The sequence below is a fragment of the Cyclopterus lumpus genome, chromosome 8 (genome assembly GCF_009769545.1).
Source record: "Cyclopterus lumpus isolate fCycLum1 chromosome 8, fCycLum1.pri, whole genome shotgun sequence".
NCBI classification, from domain to species: Eukaryota; Metazoa; Chordata; class Actinopteri; order Perciformes; family Cyclopteridae; genus Cyclopterus; species Cyclopterus lumpus.
In genome coordinates this window covers 1,633,137-1,648,465 of record NC_046973.1, presented here as the reverse complement: position 1 = coordinate 1,648,465, position 15,329 = coordinate 1,633,137, and the positions used below count along the sequence as shown (strand labels likewise).

The 15,329-nt window shown below is 49.8% G+C and overlaps 2 protein-coding genes across 3 annotated transcripts in view; both read left to right on the top strand.

Moving 5' to 3' along the window:
* The window catches only part of amdhd2 (amidohydrolase domain containing 2), a 16,223-nt gene extending 15,550 nt beyond the window's left edge, over nt 1-673 (top strand). For both annotated transcript variants that reach the window (XM_034540202.1, XM_034540201.1), the window contains one exon: nt 192-673. In XM_034540202.1, the coding sequence (XP_034396093.1) occupies nt 192-271 (80 nt within the window). In that variant the 3' untranslated portion in view covers nt 272-673. The remainder of the gene's footprint in view (nt 1-191) is intronic.
* A 2,275-nt stretch (nt 674-2,948) lies between these two features.
* Nucleotides 2,949-13,597, top strand: LOC117735664 (calpain-15-like). The gene is made up of 12 exons (XM_034540461.1): nt 2,949-3,112; nt 3,575-4,430; nt 4,829-5,037; nt 5,370-5,553; nt 8,332-8,555; nt 8,632-8,757; nt 8,837-8,989; nt 10,082-10,243; nt 10,437-10,657; nt 11,837-11,982; nt 12,057-12,235; nt 13,294-13,597. The coding sequence occupies exons 1-12, from the start codon at nt 2,949-2,951 to the stop codon at nt 13,469-13,471; spliced, it is 2,802 nt and encodes a 933-aa protein (XP_034396352.1). The 3' UTR covers nt 13,472-13,597.
* The last annotated feature ends 1,732 nt before the right edge of the window (nt 13,598-15,329 follow it).

Genomic DNA, 15,329 nt, shown 5'->3' with positions numbered 1-15,329 from the left:
CCGTGTGTTTGATGGGTTCCTTGTGTTCTGTGTGTTTGCTGGGTTCCGTGTGTTTGATGGGTTCCTTGTGTTCTGTGTGTTTGCTGGGTTCCGTGTGTTTGATGGGTTCCTTGTGTTCTGTGTGTTTGCTGGGTTCCGTGTGTTTGATGGGTTCCTTGTGTTCTGTGTGTTTGCTGGGTTCCTGTCCCCAGACCTGGTTCTGCTTGATGACGCCCTCAACGTCAAAGCCACCTTTATTTCTGGAGAGGAGGTCTGGAGAAAATCACCATAGAAGGAGGAGGAAGAAGAGGAGGAGGAAGAGGAGGAGGAAGAGGAAGAGGAGGAGCCTGCACAGGGAAACAGCTGGGACCAACGATGCCTTCAGGGGAAAGCTGTAAAACGCAGAACCACAAATCTGTTGAATGTTTATTTTCCTCAGAGAAAACAGTGAACTTTATCTTCAGCTCTCTGGTCCTCTCTCCACATTTCATCCTTCCATAAATGTACTTCTTTGGGGTTTATTAATCATTAAAACCAGAGCTTTAGTAAATAAGTGTGTTTTGATAAAGTGTCTTTAAATCAAACCATGAGTCATACGTTCTAAGAGTTTTATGAATAATTAAATGCACTGAATCAGGTTTTACACAGACGTGATGTAAAGGGAAACATGTTGATAATAAACTATAAAAATCTACTTTCTTTGTCGATGTGAAGCAATAACTTTTGTTTTGTCTGTTTGGGTGAATTTCTGGTTTTATTCCAGTTCATTTAAAATCATAGACATCGGTGCTGCTTTTATGCTTTTATTTAAAATCTTAATCTGAAAAGTAATTAAAGATGTTAAATAAATAAGGCGGAATTGTGCAGTAAAAGTACCTGAGTAAATATACAGTTAGTTTACATCACATATTATGGCTGGTATTAATTATATAATTAGCATTTAATCTGATTAATAGACCCTCAGCTGTACTTCCGGGGTGCCTCCAGACTCCTCCCCCTCTGGTCACAAAGGTAAGACACAACTCGGGTGTATAATGTTAAATATACAATAAATAGCTCACACATAAAGGAGCATTTCTTTCCAAATTAAAACAACTTTTAATCACATACAAGTTTAACTTTAAGTAAACTAGCGGGGGTTAAATTTTATCTGGAATAAATACCGAATTAAAGCCGTTAAAGGGTAAAGTTATTAATTGTCAAGTTAATCACTTTTACTATGAAGCAAAGCATGGTTTTAGTTTTTTAACATTGCACAGATTTAAAAAAACATAGAAATATTGTTTTCTTTCTGTATTATGTATTATTCTATAATTATATTATATTATGTATTATAATAATGAGTTTGGTGTATTATCGCAATGCCGAATTAAGCAGAAAGCAGCAATAATTTGAAATAAATACTTTAATTAATGTTTTATAATGTATAAATGTAATAAATCAGTTTGGTGGGAGAATGGACCGGAAGCGCGTGTTCCGGTGTAACTTCCGGTCATCCTGAACCGCGACGGGGGCAGAAGACGTGCATCTGGACCCGAGAAACGGTCGATCCGTCCGGCTGCTGCCAGAAAAATGTCCCCGAGAAAAATGAACGTCGTCCGCGGCGGAAACAGACGGAAACAGAGCAACGCAACCTTCAAAATAAAAGGGCAGAGCGCCTCCAGGTGAGGAAAATGAATTACTCTCCTTGGACATAATCATGCAAACCAGGTGTACTAACCCCGGATGAAGATTTGTATTAACATTGTTTGTGAAAGATTATAGTCCGATGTGAACTTCCTCAACATGAAAGTTTGAACCCAAAATGCTGCAACCCACTTTGGTTAAAGGTGGTTTTATTGTGAAGGTCATGACCGGAAAGGGCTTGTGTTCCCTGCAGCTCGACTGGCGGTGAGGAGAGAGGAGAAGGAGAAGGAGCTTGATGGTGACTCTGCACATCGGGCTCACACCACAGAGGAACGCATGGAGGTCTCAGACGTCCTCACCTGAGTCCCGTCTGCAGACAGGTGAGTCCGGCTGTCCCCCCCACTGCTGTCCCGTCTGCAGACAGGTGAGTCCGGCTGTCCCCCCCACGGCTGTCCCGTCTGCAGACAGGTGAGTCCGGCTGTCCCCCCCACTGCTGTCCCGTCTGCAGACAGGTGAGTCCGGCTGTCCCCCCCACTGCTGTCCCGTCTGCAGACAGGTGAGTCCGGCTGTCCTGCCTCAGTGTCCTCTGCAGTCTCTCCTGCAGGTGCACCAGGTCACCTGGAGTCTAGGTGAACTTCTCCATCAGCTGGGAGGAGTTCCCTCTGGAGGATTCCTCAAAGAGCTTCTCTCTGCTTTCCGGTCTTCAGAGGAGTTGTTTGTGGTCTTTAATGCACGTTTGACAGACACTCTTTGAGAGGGGACTCAATGGGTCTCTGACAGAGGACGCGGGTCCATCTGGAGCTGCAGGTCTTCACATGGACCTGAAGTCCTTGTCCAAGGACACAAGTGAGGAGTCTCATAGTGGAGCTTTGAGTGTGTGTCCCTGCTGCACTTTTACATCTAAATAAAAGGACCGCATAGAGCCAGAATACTTTGATTATTGTGGTATTATCACGATGTGCATGACGTATAGATAATAGATCATATCACTTTACTGTGAAATGAAATGACTCCGGTTGAGGTCCCTGAAGGCTCTGAGGACACTGAAGCTTAAATTAAAGAGATGTCTCTGGAATGTGACTCATCTGACCTTTGACCCCAAAGACAACAGACAGGACTTGAAGGTCCAGAGGGGCCCACATGAGACCCATCAAGCTGTTACACTTGGTCCACGTGAGCTTTCTCAGGCTGAAGATCCGTTCTTTAACCAGGATGTTTCTATTTCAGGACTAAACTGAGGTCTATATAGATTTTAGCTTTTGGGGATTCCTCAGAATAGATGCCGACCCTCCCTATGACTCCTCCTCCTTCAGGGCGCCGTCTCCCGCTGAGCCAGCTGCATCATGGGAGGTTCCACCTCCTCCCTGGTTGACCAGGCCGAGGGTGACGATGCGGCGCCCCGGGGTGCCGCTCTGCCCCCGTCCCCCGTCATGGGATGTCTGAGGAGCAGCCAGAGCGCCTCCCTCCCCCGACAGCTCCCCCGACCCGGCCGGCACCGAGAGCGCAGGTAGGACCACGGCCTCTGGGCCAATCAGCATCCAGCATCAGTAAACAAAAGTTCAGAGGAGAGAATGCAGCTTTTAACACATGAAGCATAGACTTCTATACAACCAGAGGAGTCGCCCCCTGGTGGTCAGGAGAGAGAATGCAGCTTTAACACATGAAGCATAGACTTCTATACAACCAGAGAAGTCGCCCCCTGGTGGTCAGGAGAGAGAATGCAGCTTTAACACATGAAGCATAGACTTCTATACAACCAGAGGAGTCGCCCCCTGGTGGTCAGGAGAGAGAATGCAGCTTTAACACATGAAGCATAGACTTCTATACAACCAGAGGAGCTGCCCCCTGGTGGTCAGTAGAGATAATGCAGCTTTAAGGAGTCGTGCATCTGGAGAAACTCCTTTCAGGAGTCTGTATCAATATACTACATGATGTATAAATACTAGGACTGAAGCGTTGTGTTCTCCAGTTTCTCCTCGGGGTCGATGCCCGTGCAGAGGAGCCAGTGGGCTTGTGGCTGCTGCACATTCCTCAACGCCGCCGGCGCCCCCAACTGCTCCGTCTGCGAAGCCCCCCGGCGGAGACCGGACGCCCGTTGGTCGTGGCAGGGGCCCGGCGAGGAGGCCGGCCGCTGGTCCTGCCCGCGCTGCACGCTGTCCAACCCCGCCGGCCGGCCGGCCTGCTCGCTGTGCGGCTCCCAGGACCGACCCAGGGGGGGCCCGTCCGGGGACCGGCCCCGACCTCGGCGCTCCAGCAGCTGCTCCGGACCCCTGAGGCCGGAGGACGGCGTTATCAAGAGCCTGGTTTGGGAGTGTTTCAGGTGCACTTTGCAGAACACGCAGACCTCCATGTGCTGCTCCGCGTGTGGCGGGCCGCGCAAACTGTCGCTGCCCCTGATCCCCGCTGCCGCCTTGCTCGCGCCGCGGGAGCAAACCGGAGATGGGCGGCCGGAGCCTGCGCTCTCCACACCCTGCGGCCGCAGAGAGATGCCCCCCCCAGAGGGCGGCCTCGCTCCAACTCCTCACGCCAGCCCTTCCCCGCCCACGCTCGCCGTCTCCCAACCAGAGCTGCCGCACGGCAGACGACTCAGCATCCTGAAGGAGACGTCGCCGCTGTCGCCTGTACCGGACGCCCACGCGCCTCACGGACACGCCGCCCCGCTGCAGCCGGCGCTGCAGCCGGCGCTGCAGCCGGCGCTGCAGCCGGCGCTGCAGCCGGCGCCGGCCCCGAAGAGGAAGCAGAGCACGCCGGTGGAGGCGCTGCGACAGAGCGACGAAGGAGAGGCCAAGCAGCTGTGGGAGAACATCGTCAGCTTCTGCAGGGAGGTGGGCAGGTTCCTCTCCAACACATGCACCAACAACATTACAACTCCTCTCGTGCTACTACCGCGGTTCTTTATGTACTTTATTATTTATGATTATTATTCAACCACTGGTAGTGTCATTGAGATTAAAAGTCTCTTTTTCAGCAGTAATCTTTCAAAGAAAACACAACAAATGCCACAAAATCTGAATTTAACATCATGGTTCTCTTTTCTGATGGAACCACATGATCAGGTTTCATCCTAAATAACAAAACAACAAGCAAAGACCTCTAAAACAACAACATCCTGAGAATTTTTTTTGAAAAAACTGTTTTAATGCGTGAATCTTTGAATATTGGCGTTTCAAGTTCATTTTTTTTAAATTTAAGCCTCTCCTGCGATCTGATTGGCTCGTTCCAGAACGCCGTGACGTTCGTGGACGACAGCTTCCCTCCCGGTCCGCGGTCCGTGGGCTTCCCGGCGGACGACGGCGTGCAGCATCGCGTCATCAGGTGGCTCCGCCCACAGGAGATCAGCTGCTGCTCCTCCAGAGAGCGCGCTGTCACGTGGTCCGTCTTCCGCACGCTGCGCCCGTCCGACATCCTGCAAGGACTTCTGGGTAACTGCTGGTGAGCCCACCCACACTGAGCACCATGTGGCCCAAGCATATATATATTTATTCAATACTTTATATGCTCGTATAATAAACGCTCTGATATTATATTCTATAATAATGTAACGCTTGTGCATAATAAGTACATTAACTGATAATACTTTGATAATACTTTGAATGCAGCACTTTAACTTATAACATTAGTATATGTTAACGTGTGTATTTTCACGCTATGGTATTGCTACTTTTACTTAATTAAAGGATCTGAGATAGTCAATACATATCTGTATTTAAATGCTTCTGCAGAGATTGTTTGCTGTACTTCTCACTGCGTGTTTTGGAGCGCAGGTTCCTGAGTGCCTTGGCGGTTCTGGCCGAGCGGCCCGACCTGGTGGAGAAGGTGATGGTGACGCGCTCGCTGTGTGCGGAAGGAGCCTATCAGGTCCGTCTGTGCAAAGACGGCTCATGGACCACGGTGCTGGTGGACGACATGCTGCCGTGTGACGACAGCGGGCACCTCCTCTTCTCCCAGGTGAGCCGGCCCACTGAAGGAGTGAAGAATAAAAAGACCTGATCTGAGGCCCCACGGCTTTTTCGTCCTTCAGTATCTTGGTTTTCGTCCGTCGCCATCTTGGTTTTCGTCCGTCGCCATCTTGTTTTTCGTCCGTCGCCATCTTGGTTTTCGTCCGTCTCCATCTTGTTTTTCGTTCGTCTCCATCTTGTTTTTCGACCGTCTCCATCATGTTTTTCGTCCGTCTCCATCTTGGTTTTCGACCGTCTCCATCTTGGTTTTCGTCCGTCGCCATCTTGTTTTTCGTCCTTCAGCATCTTGGTTTTCGACTGTCTCCATCTTGTTTTTCGTCCGTCGCCATCTTGGTTTTCGACCGTCTCCATCTTGTTTTTCGTCCGTCGCCATCTTGTTTTTCGTCCTTCAGCATCTTGGTTTTCGACCGTCTCCATCATGTTTTTCGACCGTCTCCATCTTGGTTTTCGACCGTCTCCATCTTGGTTTTCGACCGTCTCCATCTTGGTTTTCGACCGTCTCCATCTTGGTTTTCGTCCGTCGCCATCTTGTTTTTCGTCCGTCTCCATCTTGTTTTTCGACCGTCTCCATCTTGTTTTTCGACCGTCTCCATCTTGGTTTTCGACCGTCTCCATCTTGTTTTTCGACCGTCTCCATCTTGTTTTTCGTCCGTCTCCATCTTGGTTTTCGTCCGTCGCCATCTTGTTTTTCGACCGTCTCCATCTTGTTTTTCGACCGTCTCCATCATGTTTTTCGTCCGTCTCCATCTTGGTTTTCGACCGTCTCCATCTTGGTTTTCGTCCGTCGCCATCTTGTTTTTCGTCCTTCAGCATCTTGGTTTTCGACTGTCTCCATCTTGTTTTTCGTCCGTCGCCATCTTGGTTTTCGACCGTCTCCATCTTGTTTTTCGTCCGTCGCCATCTTGTTTTTCGTCCTTCAGCATCTTGGTTTTCGACCGTCTCCATCATGTTTTTCGACCGTCTCCATCTTGGTTTTCGACCGTCTCCATCTTGGTTTTCGACCGTCTCCATCTTGGTTTTCGACCGTCTCCATCTTGTTTTTCGTCCTTCAGCATCTTGGTTTTCGACCGTCTCCATCTTGTTTTTCGTCCGTCTCCATCTTGTTTTTCGACCGTCTCCATCTTGTTTTTCGACCGTCTCCATCTTGGTTTTCGACCGTCTCCATCTTGTTTTTCGACCGTCTCCATCTTGTTTTTCGTCCGTCTCCATCTTGGTTTTCGTCCGTCGCCATCTTGTTTTTCGACCGTCTCCATCTTGTTTTTCGACCGTCTCCATCTTGGTTTTCGACCGTCTCCATCTTGTTTTTCGACCGTCTCCATCTTGTTTTTCGTCCGTCTCCATCTTGGTTTTCGTCCGTCGCCATCTTGTTTTTCGACCGTCTCAATCTTGTTTTTCGTCCGTCTCCATCTTGGTTTTCGACCGTCTCCATCTTGGTTTTCGTCCATCGCCATCTTGGTTTTCGTCCTTCAGCATCTTGGTTTTCGACTGTCTCCATCTTGGTTTTCGACCGTCTCCACCTTGTTTTTCGACCGTCTCAATCTTGTTTTTCGTCCGTCTCCATCTTGGTTTTCGACCGTCTCCATCTTGTTTTTCGTCCGTCTCCATCTTGGTTTTCGTCCATCGCCATCTTGGTTTTCGTCCTTCAGCATCTTGGTTTTCGACTGTCTCCATCTTGGTTTTCGACCGTCTCCACCTTGTTTTTCGACCGTCTCAATCTTGGTTTTCGTCCGTCTCCATCTTGTTTTTCGACCGTCTCCATCTTGGTTTTCGACCGTCTCCATCTTGTTTTTCGACCGTCTCCATCTTGTTTTTCGTCCGTCTCCATCTTGGTTTTCGTCCGTCGCCATCTTGTTTTTCGACCGTCTCAATCTTGTTTTTCGTCCGTCTCCATCTTGGTTTTCGACCGTCTCCATCTTGGTTTTCGTCCATCGCCATCTTGGTTTTCGTCCTTCAGCATCTTGGTTTTCGACTGTCTCCATCTTGGTTTTCGACCGTCTCCACCTTGTTTTTCGACCGTCTCAATCTTGTTTTTCGTCCGTCGCCATCTTGTTTTTCGACCGTCTCAATCTTGTTTTTCGTCCGTCTCCATCTTGGTTTTCGACCGTCTCCATCTTGGTTTTCGTCCATCGCCATCTTGGTTTTCGTCCTTCAGCATCTTGGTTTTCGACTGTCTCCATCTTGTTTTTCGTCCGTCGCCATCTTGTTTTTCGTCCTTCAGCATCTTGGTTTTCGACCGTCTCCATCATGTTTTTCGACCGTCTCCATCTTGGTTTTCGACCGTCTCCATCTTGTTTTTCGACCGTCTCCATCTTGGTTTTCGACCGTCTCCATCTTGGTTTTCGACCGTCTCCATCTTGGTTTTCGACCGTCTCCATCTTGGTTTTCGTCCGTCTCCATCTTGGTTTTCGACCGTCTCCATCTTGTTTTTCGACCGTCTCATCTTGTTTTTCGACCGTCTCCATCTTGTTTTTCGTCCGTCTCCATCTTGTTTTTCGACCGTCTCCATCTTGGTTTTCGACCGTCTCCATCTTGTTTTTCGTCCGTCTCCATCTTGTTTTTCGTCCGTCTCCATCTTGTTTTTCGACCGTCTCCATCTTGGTTTTCGTCCGTCGCCATCTTGTTTTTCGTCGTCATTATTAATATATAAGAAACCAGTGGATGAACCCATTGTTGCTCCGGCAGGGTGATGTGGTGATGTCCTCTGCTCATCATCGGCTTGTTAAGCTGTTAACAGGCGATAATGGATCCCTTCCTCCTCGCTCTCCAGGCCCAGCGGAAGCAGCTCTGGGTGGCTCTGATTGAAAAGGCGCTGGCCAAGCTCCACGGCTCCTACTTTGCTTTGCAGGCCGGTCGTGCCATCGAGGGCCTCTCCACGCTGACAGGGGCCCCCTGCGAGTCACTGGCCCTCCAGATCAGCGCCACCAACCCCAAGGAGGATCCCATCGACACGGACCTCATCTGGGCCAAGATGCTGAGCTCCAAGGAAGCAGGGTGAGTGTCAGGAGGAGGGTCCTTCTTCATCATCTGGTCAAATGAGTCCCAACCCTTCATGCCTTTGTGCGGTTAGCTTCCTGATGGGGGCGTCTTGTGGCGGCGGGAACATGAAGGTGGATGACGCGGAGTACGAGTCCCTGGGTTTACGTGCACGACACGCGTACTCCGTCCTCGATGTGAGGGACGTGGACGGTCACAGGTGAGCCTCCTGTTGGCTTCGTTCCCCAGTAAATGAGAGATCTGATAGCGTCTAACTTCTGCTTCCTGTCTTCTTGCAGGCTGCTGCAGCTCAGGAACCCGTGGGGTCGCTTCTCCTGGACCGGCCCCTGGGCGGACGACTGGCCCAACTGGCCTCCCCACCTGCAGAGGGAGCTGTGCGCCCGGCGAGCCGAGGATGGCCTATTCTGGATGGACTTCTGGGACTTCATCAGGTAGATTGGGAGTTAACGGAGGAGTTGGAAAAGTTGTGGTTTCTTAAATTCTTTACGTTCCCATTCGTCGCATTCACATTGTTTAGTTGCAGAATATGGTGTCAACTCCATTAGGTGTATGTAAGAAGTGGGAGGAGTCAGTGATGTCATCTGTTAGTTTGTGAGACTGCCGAGACTTCTATAGAACCAGAGGAGTCGCCCCCTGGTGGTCAGGAGAGAGAATACAGCTTTAACACTTGAAGCATAGACTTCTATACAACCAGAGGAGTCGCCCCCTGGTGGTCAGGAGAGAGAATACAGCTTTAACACTTGAAGCATAGACTTCTATACAACCAGAGGAGTCGCCCCCTGGTGGTCAGGAGAGAGAATGCAGCTTCAACACATGAAGCATAGACTTCTATACAACCAGAGGAGTCGCCCCCTGGTGGTCGGGAGAGAGAATGTAGCTTTAACACATGAAGCGTAGACTTCTATACAACCAGAGGAGTCGCCCCCTGGTGGTCAGGAGAGAGAATGCAGCTTTAACACATGAAGCATAGACTTCTATACAACCAGAGGAGTCGCCCCCTGGTGGTCGGGAGAGAGAATGCAGCTTTAACACATGAAGCATAGACTTCTATAGAACCAGAGGAGTCGCCCCCTGGTGGTCGGGAGAGAGAATGCAGCTTTAACACATGAAGCATAGACTTCTATACAACCAGAGGAGTCGCCCCCTGGTGGTCAGGAGAGAGAATGCAGCTTTAACACATGAAGCATAGACTTCTATACAACCAGAGGAGTCGCCCCCTGGTGGTCAGGAGAGAGAATGCAGCTTTAACACATGAAGCATAGACTTCTATAGAACCAGAGGAGTCGCCCCCTGGTGGTCGGGAGAGAGAATGCAGCTTTAACACATGAAGCATAGACTTCTATACAACCAGAGGAGTCGCCCCCTGGTGGTCAGGAGAGAGAATGCAGCTTTAACACATGAAGCATAGACTTCTATACAACCAGAGGAGTCGCCCCCTGGTGGTCAGGAGAGAGAATGCAGCTTCAACACATGAAGCATAGGTTTCTGCTCATACCTCATGAATGTGTGTTGGACCCCTGTAGGTACTTTGACTCAGTGGATATCTGTAAGATTCACTCAGACTGGCAGGAGGTCCGAGCTCCGGGTGTTTTCCCGCGAGGAGCCGGCGTCCCGGTGAGGGTGGCGTCCATCACGGTGCTGGAGAGAACGGCCATGGAGCTGGCTTTGTTCCAGGAAGGCAGCCGGTAAGACAACACTGACCAAACCTCTCAAAGCTACTCATTAAAGAACACGGCGGCACTATGAACACAAATTCCTTTAACATAATAAACGGACACAAAAAGAAGCCAGAATAATTACGTAACAAGCATAAAAACTCAGCCGCGTTGCGATGAGGTAATAAAACCCAACCTGTGCCGTCTCCTGCTGCGTCCTCAGGCGGTGGGACGCGGCGCAGCGCCACCTGCTGGACCTGTGCGTGTTGCTGTTCCGGGTCTCCTTTGACAGCTCTGGCACGCCGGCGCTCGGCCGCCTGCTGGCCCACAGCCGGCGCTCCGTGAGGAGGTTCGTGGGCTGCGACGTCATCCTGGAGCCGGGAGAGTACGCTGTGCTGTGCTGCGCCTTCAACCACTGGACCAGCACCGCCACGCAGGGCACCAGTAAGGGGGCCAGGAGGGGGCCAGGAGGGGGGCAGGAGGGGGGCCAGGAGGGGGCCAGGAGGGGGGCCAGGAGGGGGGCCAGGAGGGGGGCCAGTGAGGGGGGCCAGGAGGGGGCCAGGAGGGGGGCCAGGAGGGGGCCAGGAGGGGGGCAGGAGGGGGGCCAGTGAGGGGGGCCAGGAGGGGGCCAGGAGGGGGGCAGGAGGGGGGCCAGGAGGGGGCCAGGAGGGGGGCCAGGAGGGGGGCCAGTGAGGGGGCCAGGAGGGGGCCAGGAGGGGGGCAGGAGGGGGGCCAGTGAGGGGGGCCAGGAGGGGGCCAGGAGGGGGGCAGGAGGGGGGCCAGGAGGGGGCCAGGAGGGGGGCAGGAGGGGGGCCAGGAGGGGGCCAGGAGGGGGGCCAGTGAGGGGGCCAGGAGGGGGGCCAGGAGGGGGGCCAGTGAGGGGGCCAGGAGGGGGCCAGGAGGGGGGCAGGAGGGGGGCCAGTGAGGGGGGCCAGGAGGGGGCCAGGAGGGGGGCAGGAGGGGGGCCAGGAGGGGGCCAGGAGGGGGGCAGGAGGGGGGCCAGGAGGGGGCCAGGAGGGGGGCCAGTGAGGGGGCCAGGAGGGGGGCCAGGAGGGGGCCAGTGAGGGGGGCCAGGAGGGGGCCAGGAGGGGGGCCAGTGAGGGGGCCAGGAGGGGGGCCAGGAGGGGGGCCAGTGAGGGGGCCAGGAGGGGGGCCAGGAGGGGGCCAGTGAGGGGGGCCAGTGAGGGGGGCCAGGAGGGGGCCAGGAGGGGGGCCAGGAGGGGGGCCAGTGAGGGGGCCAGGAGGGGGCCAGTAAGGGGGCCATCAGCCTCGACCCCTCTGACCTCTGACCTCTGACCCCTGACCCCAGATGTGAGGCTTCGTGGTGGAAGACGTGCTCGCTTCCTCGAGTTCATAAAGACGTTCCTTCACAAAGACGTTATTTTATTTACTATTATTTATTATTAAAAACTGTTTTTAGGTCATTTCTTTCTTAATATTAATTTTTCTCTTCTATTTGCCTCTTTAAAAAAAAGTCATCTGTATTCTGTAATTGTTTTTAATCTTTTAGCATAAAACACGCTATATGTTAAAATAACGACTTTAATCTCAGAAGTTGAGACTTTCTCTTCTTAATTAAACGTATTAATTGATTTCTACTGACGGCCCGTTGTGTCCGTTCAGCCGGCGCCGGCCGGTCGGAGGAGCCCGGCTTCCTGCTGGCGGTCTACAGCTCCAGACCGGTGGTGGTGGAGCAGCTCCCGGCCTCCAGCACCACCATCGCCGACGCCGTCATCCAGCTGACGGAGACCAAAGGAGAGAGACACGAGGTACCGCGTGTTAATGGAGGTTAACGGGCAGCGTTCACTTGAATCCAGGAAGTCACTCGTTCCTCCCTCCTCAGGGCAGGGAGGGGATGACCTGCTACTACCTGACCCACGGCTGGGCGGGGCTTATCGTCATGGTGGAGAACAGGCATCCGCGGCACCACCTGCACGTGTCATGTGACTGCAGCGACAGCTTCAACGTGGTGTCGACACGCCGCAGCCTGAAGACCGTGGACAGCATCCCTCCTCTGCACAGGTTCCTCATGAGGACGTGCTCGTGTTCACATGTTTGATACCAGGAACCCAAACTCTTCTTAAAGAGAGACGATCAATACGAGTAGTTTTTAAAATGATGTTCAATGCAAAGCAGGTGGAGAGTTTGCACATCCAACATATATTTATTTATTTATTTATTTATTTATTTATTTATTTATTCATTCATTTATTCATTTATTTATTTATTCATTTATTTATGTATATATATAAAATATATAAATACAATTTTTAAATATATATAGACAATTATATATATATATATACACAATTATATATATTTGTGTATATGTATATATATATATGTGTGTGTATATATATATATATACACACATATATTTCTATAAATATTATATTATACACATATATATATATAAATATTTATATATATATATATATATATATATACAAATATTTAGATATAAATATTTATATATATATTTGGATATATATATTTATATAAATATGATATATATAAATATTTATATATACACAATTAGATATATTTGTATATATACATATAATTATTATATTATATACATATATATAAATATGTATATATATATAAATACTTGTATATAAATATTTATATATATGGATATAAATAAATATATATTTATATAAATATGATATATATTTATATAAGTATTATGATATGTATAAATATTTATATATATATAATATGTGTAGACAGAAATTGATGAATGACAAATCCACGAGTCTCGACGTTTCATCAATTTCCGTCTATGAATTAAATATTTATATACATATTTATAAATTTGTATATATCTATACATATATGTATTACATATATTTAGTATATATATATATTTATATAAATATTATTTATATAAATATATATAATGTGTGTAGGTCTTACAGCTCTGTAAAGTTACATTTTTAACGGGACGTAAACAGCAGGAAAACAAAGTCGACCAGGAATCCCTCATTTGCATGTTTCTGATTGGTTCTCTGCAGAGTCGGTAATAACCGGATGAACACAATATGAAAAGGCTGGTTCTGCTGGTTCTGCCGTCTCAGACAGGTGCTGGTGGTTCTGTCCCAGCTGGAGGGGAACGCCGGCTTCTCCATCACTCACCGGCTGGCTCACCGGAAGGCCGTCCAGGCTTCTCTGGGGAACTGGAGTCCCTCCAAGGCCAGACACAGTCCGGCCCTGAGCCCGGAGACGGCAGGTCTGCATCAGCCTCGACCCCTCTGACCTCTGACCTCTGACCCCTGACCCCAGACGTGAGGCTTCGTGGTGGAAGACGTGCTCGCTTCCTCGAGTTCATAAAGACGTTCCTTCACACGGACGTTCCTTCACACAGACGTTCCTTCACACGGACGTTCCTTCACACGGACGTTCCTTCACACGGACGTTCCTTCACACGGACGTTCCTTCACACGGACGTTCCTTCACACAGACGTTCCTTCACAAAGACGTTCCTTCACACAGACGTTCCTTCATAAACAGACGTTCCTTCACAAAGATGTTCCTTCACACAGACGTTCCTTCACACAGACGTTCCTTCATAAAGAGACGTTCCTTCACACAGACGTTCCTTCACACAGACGTTCCTTCATAAAGAGACGTTCCTTCACACAGACGTTCCTTCACAAAGATGTTCCTTCACACAGACGTTCCTTCACACAGACGTTCCTTCATAAAGAGACGTTCCTTCACACAGACGTTCCTTCACACAGACGTTCCTTCATAAAGAGACGTTCCTTCACACAGACGTTCCTTCACACAGATGTTCCTTCACACAGACGTTCCTTCACACAGACGTTCCTTCACAAAGATGTTCCTTCACACAGACGTTCCTTCACACAGACGTTCCTTCATAAAGAGACGTTCCTTCACACAGACGTTCCTTCACACAGAGACGTTCCTTCACACAGACGTTCCTTCATAAACAGACGTTCCTTCACAAAGATGTTCCTTCACACAGACGTTCCTTCACACAGACGTTCCTTCATAAAGAGACGTTCCTTCACACAGACGTTCCTTCACACAGACGTTCCTTCACACAGACGTTCCTTCACACAGACGTTCCTTCATAAACAGACGTTCCTTCACAAAGATGTTCCTTCACACAGACGTTCCTTCACACAGACGTTCCTTCACACGGACGTTCCTTCACACGGACGTTCCTTCACACAGAGACGTTCCTTCACACAGACGTTCCTTCACAAAGATGTTCCTTCACACAGACGTTCCTTCACACAGACGTTCCTTCATAAAGAGACGTTCCTTCACACAGACGTTCCTTCACACAGATGTTCCTTCACACAGACGTTCCTTCACACAGACGTTCCTTCACACAGACGTTCCTTCACACAGACGTTCCTTCACACAGACGTTCCTTCACAAAGAGACGTTCCTTCACACAGACGTTCCTTCACACAGATGTTCCTTCACACAGACGTTCCTTCACACAGATGTTCCTTCACACAGACGTTCCTTCAAACAGACGTTCCTTCATAAAGAGACGTTCCTTCACACAGACGTTCCTTCACACAGATGTTCCTTCACACGGACGTTCCTTCACACGGACGTTCCTTCACACGGACGTTCCTTCACACGGACGTTCCTTCACACAGACGTTCCTTCACAAAGACGTTCCTTCACACAGACGTTCCTTCACACGGACGTTCCTTCACACGGACGTTCCTTCACACGGACGTTCCTTCACACAGACGTTCCTTCACACAGATGTTCCTTCACACGGACGTTCCTTCACACGGACGTTCCTTCACACGGACGTTCCTTCACACGGACGTTCCTTCACACGGACGTTCCTTCACACGGACGTTCCTTCACACAGATGTTCCTTCACACGGACGTTCCTTCACACGGACGTTCCTTCACACGGACGTTCCTTCACACGGACGTTCCTTCACACAGATGTTCCTTCACACAGACGTTCCTTCACACAGATGTTCCTTCACACAGACGTTCCTTCACACAGACGTTCCTTCACACAGACGTTCCTTCATAAAGAGACGTTCCTTCACACAGACGTTCCTTCACACAGACGTTCCTTCACACGGACGTTCCTTCACACGGACGTTCC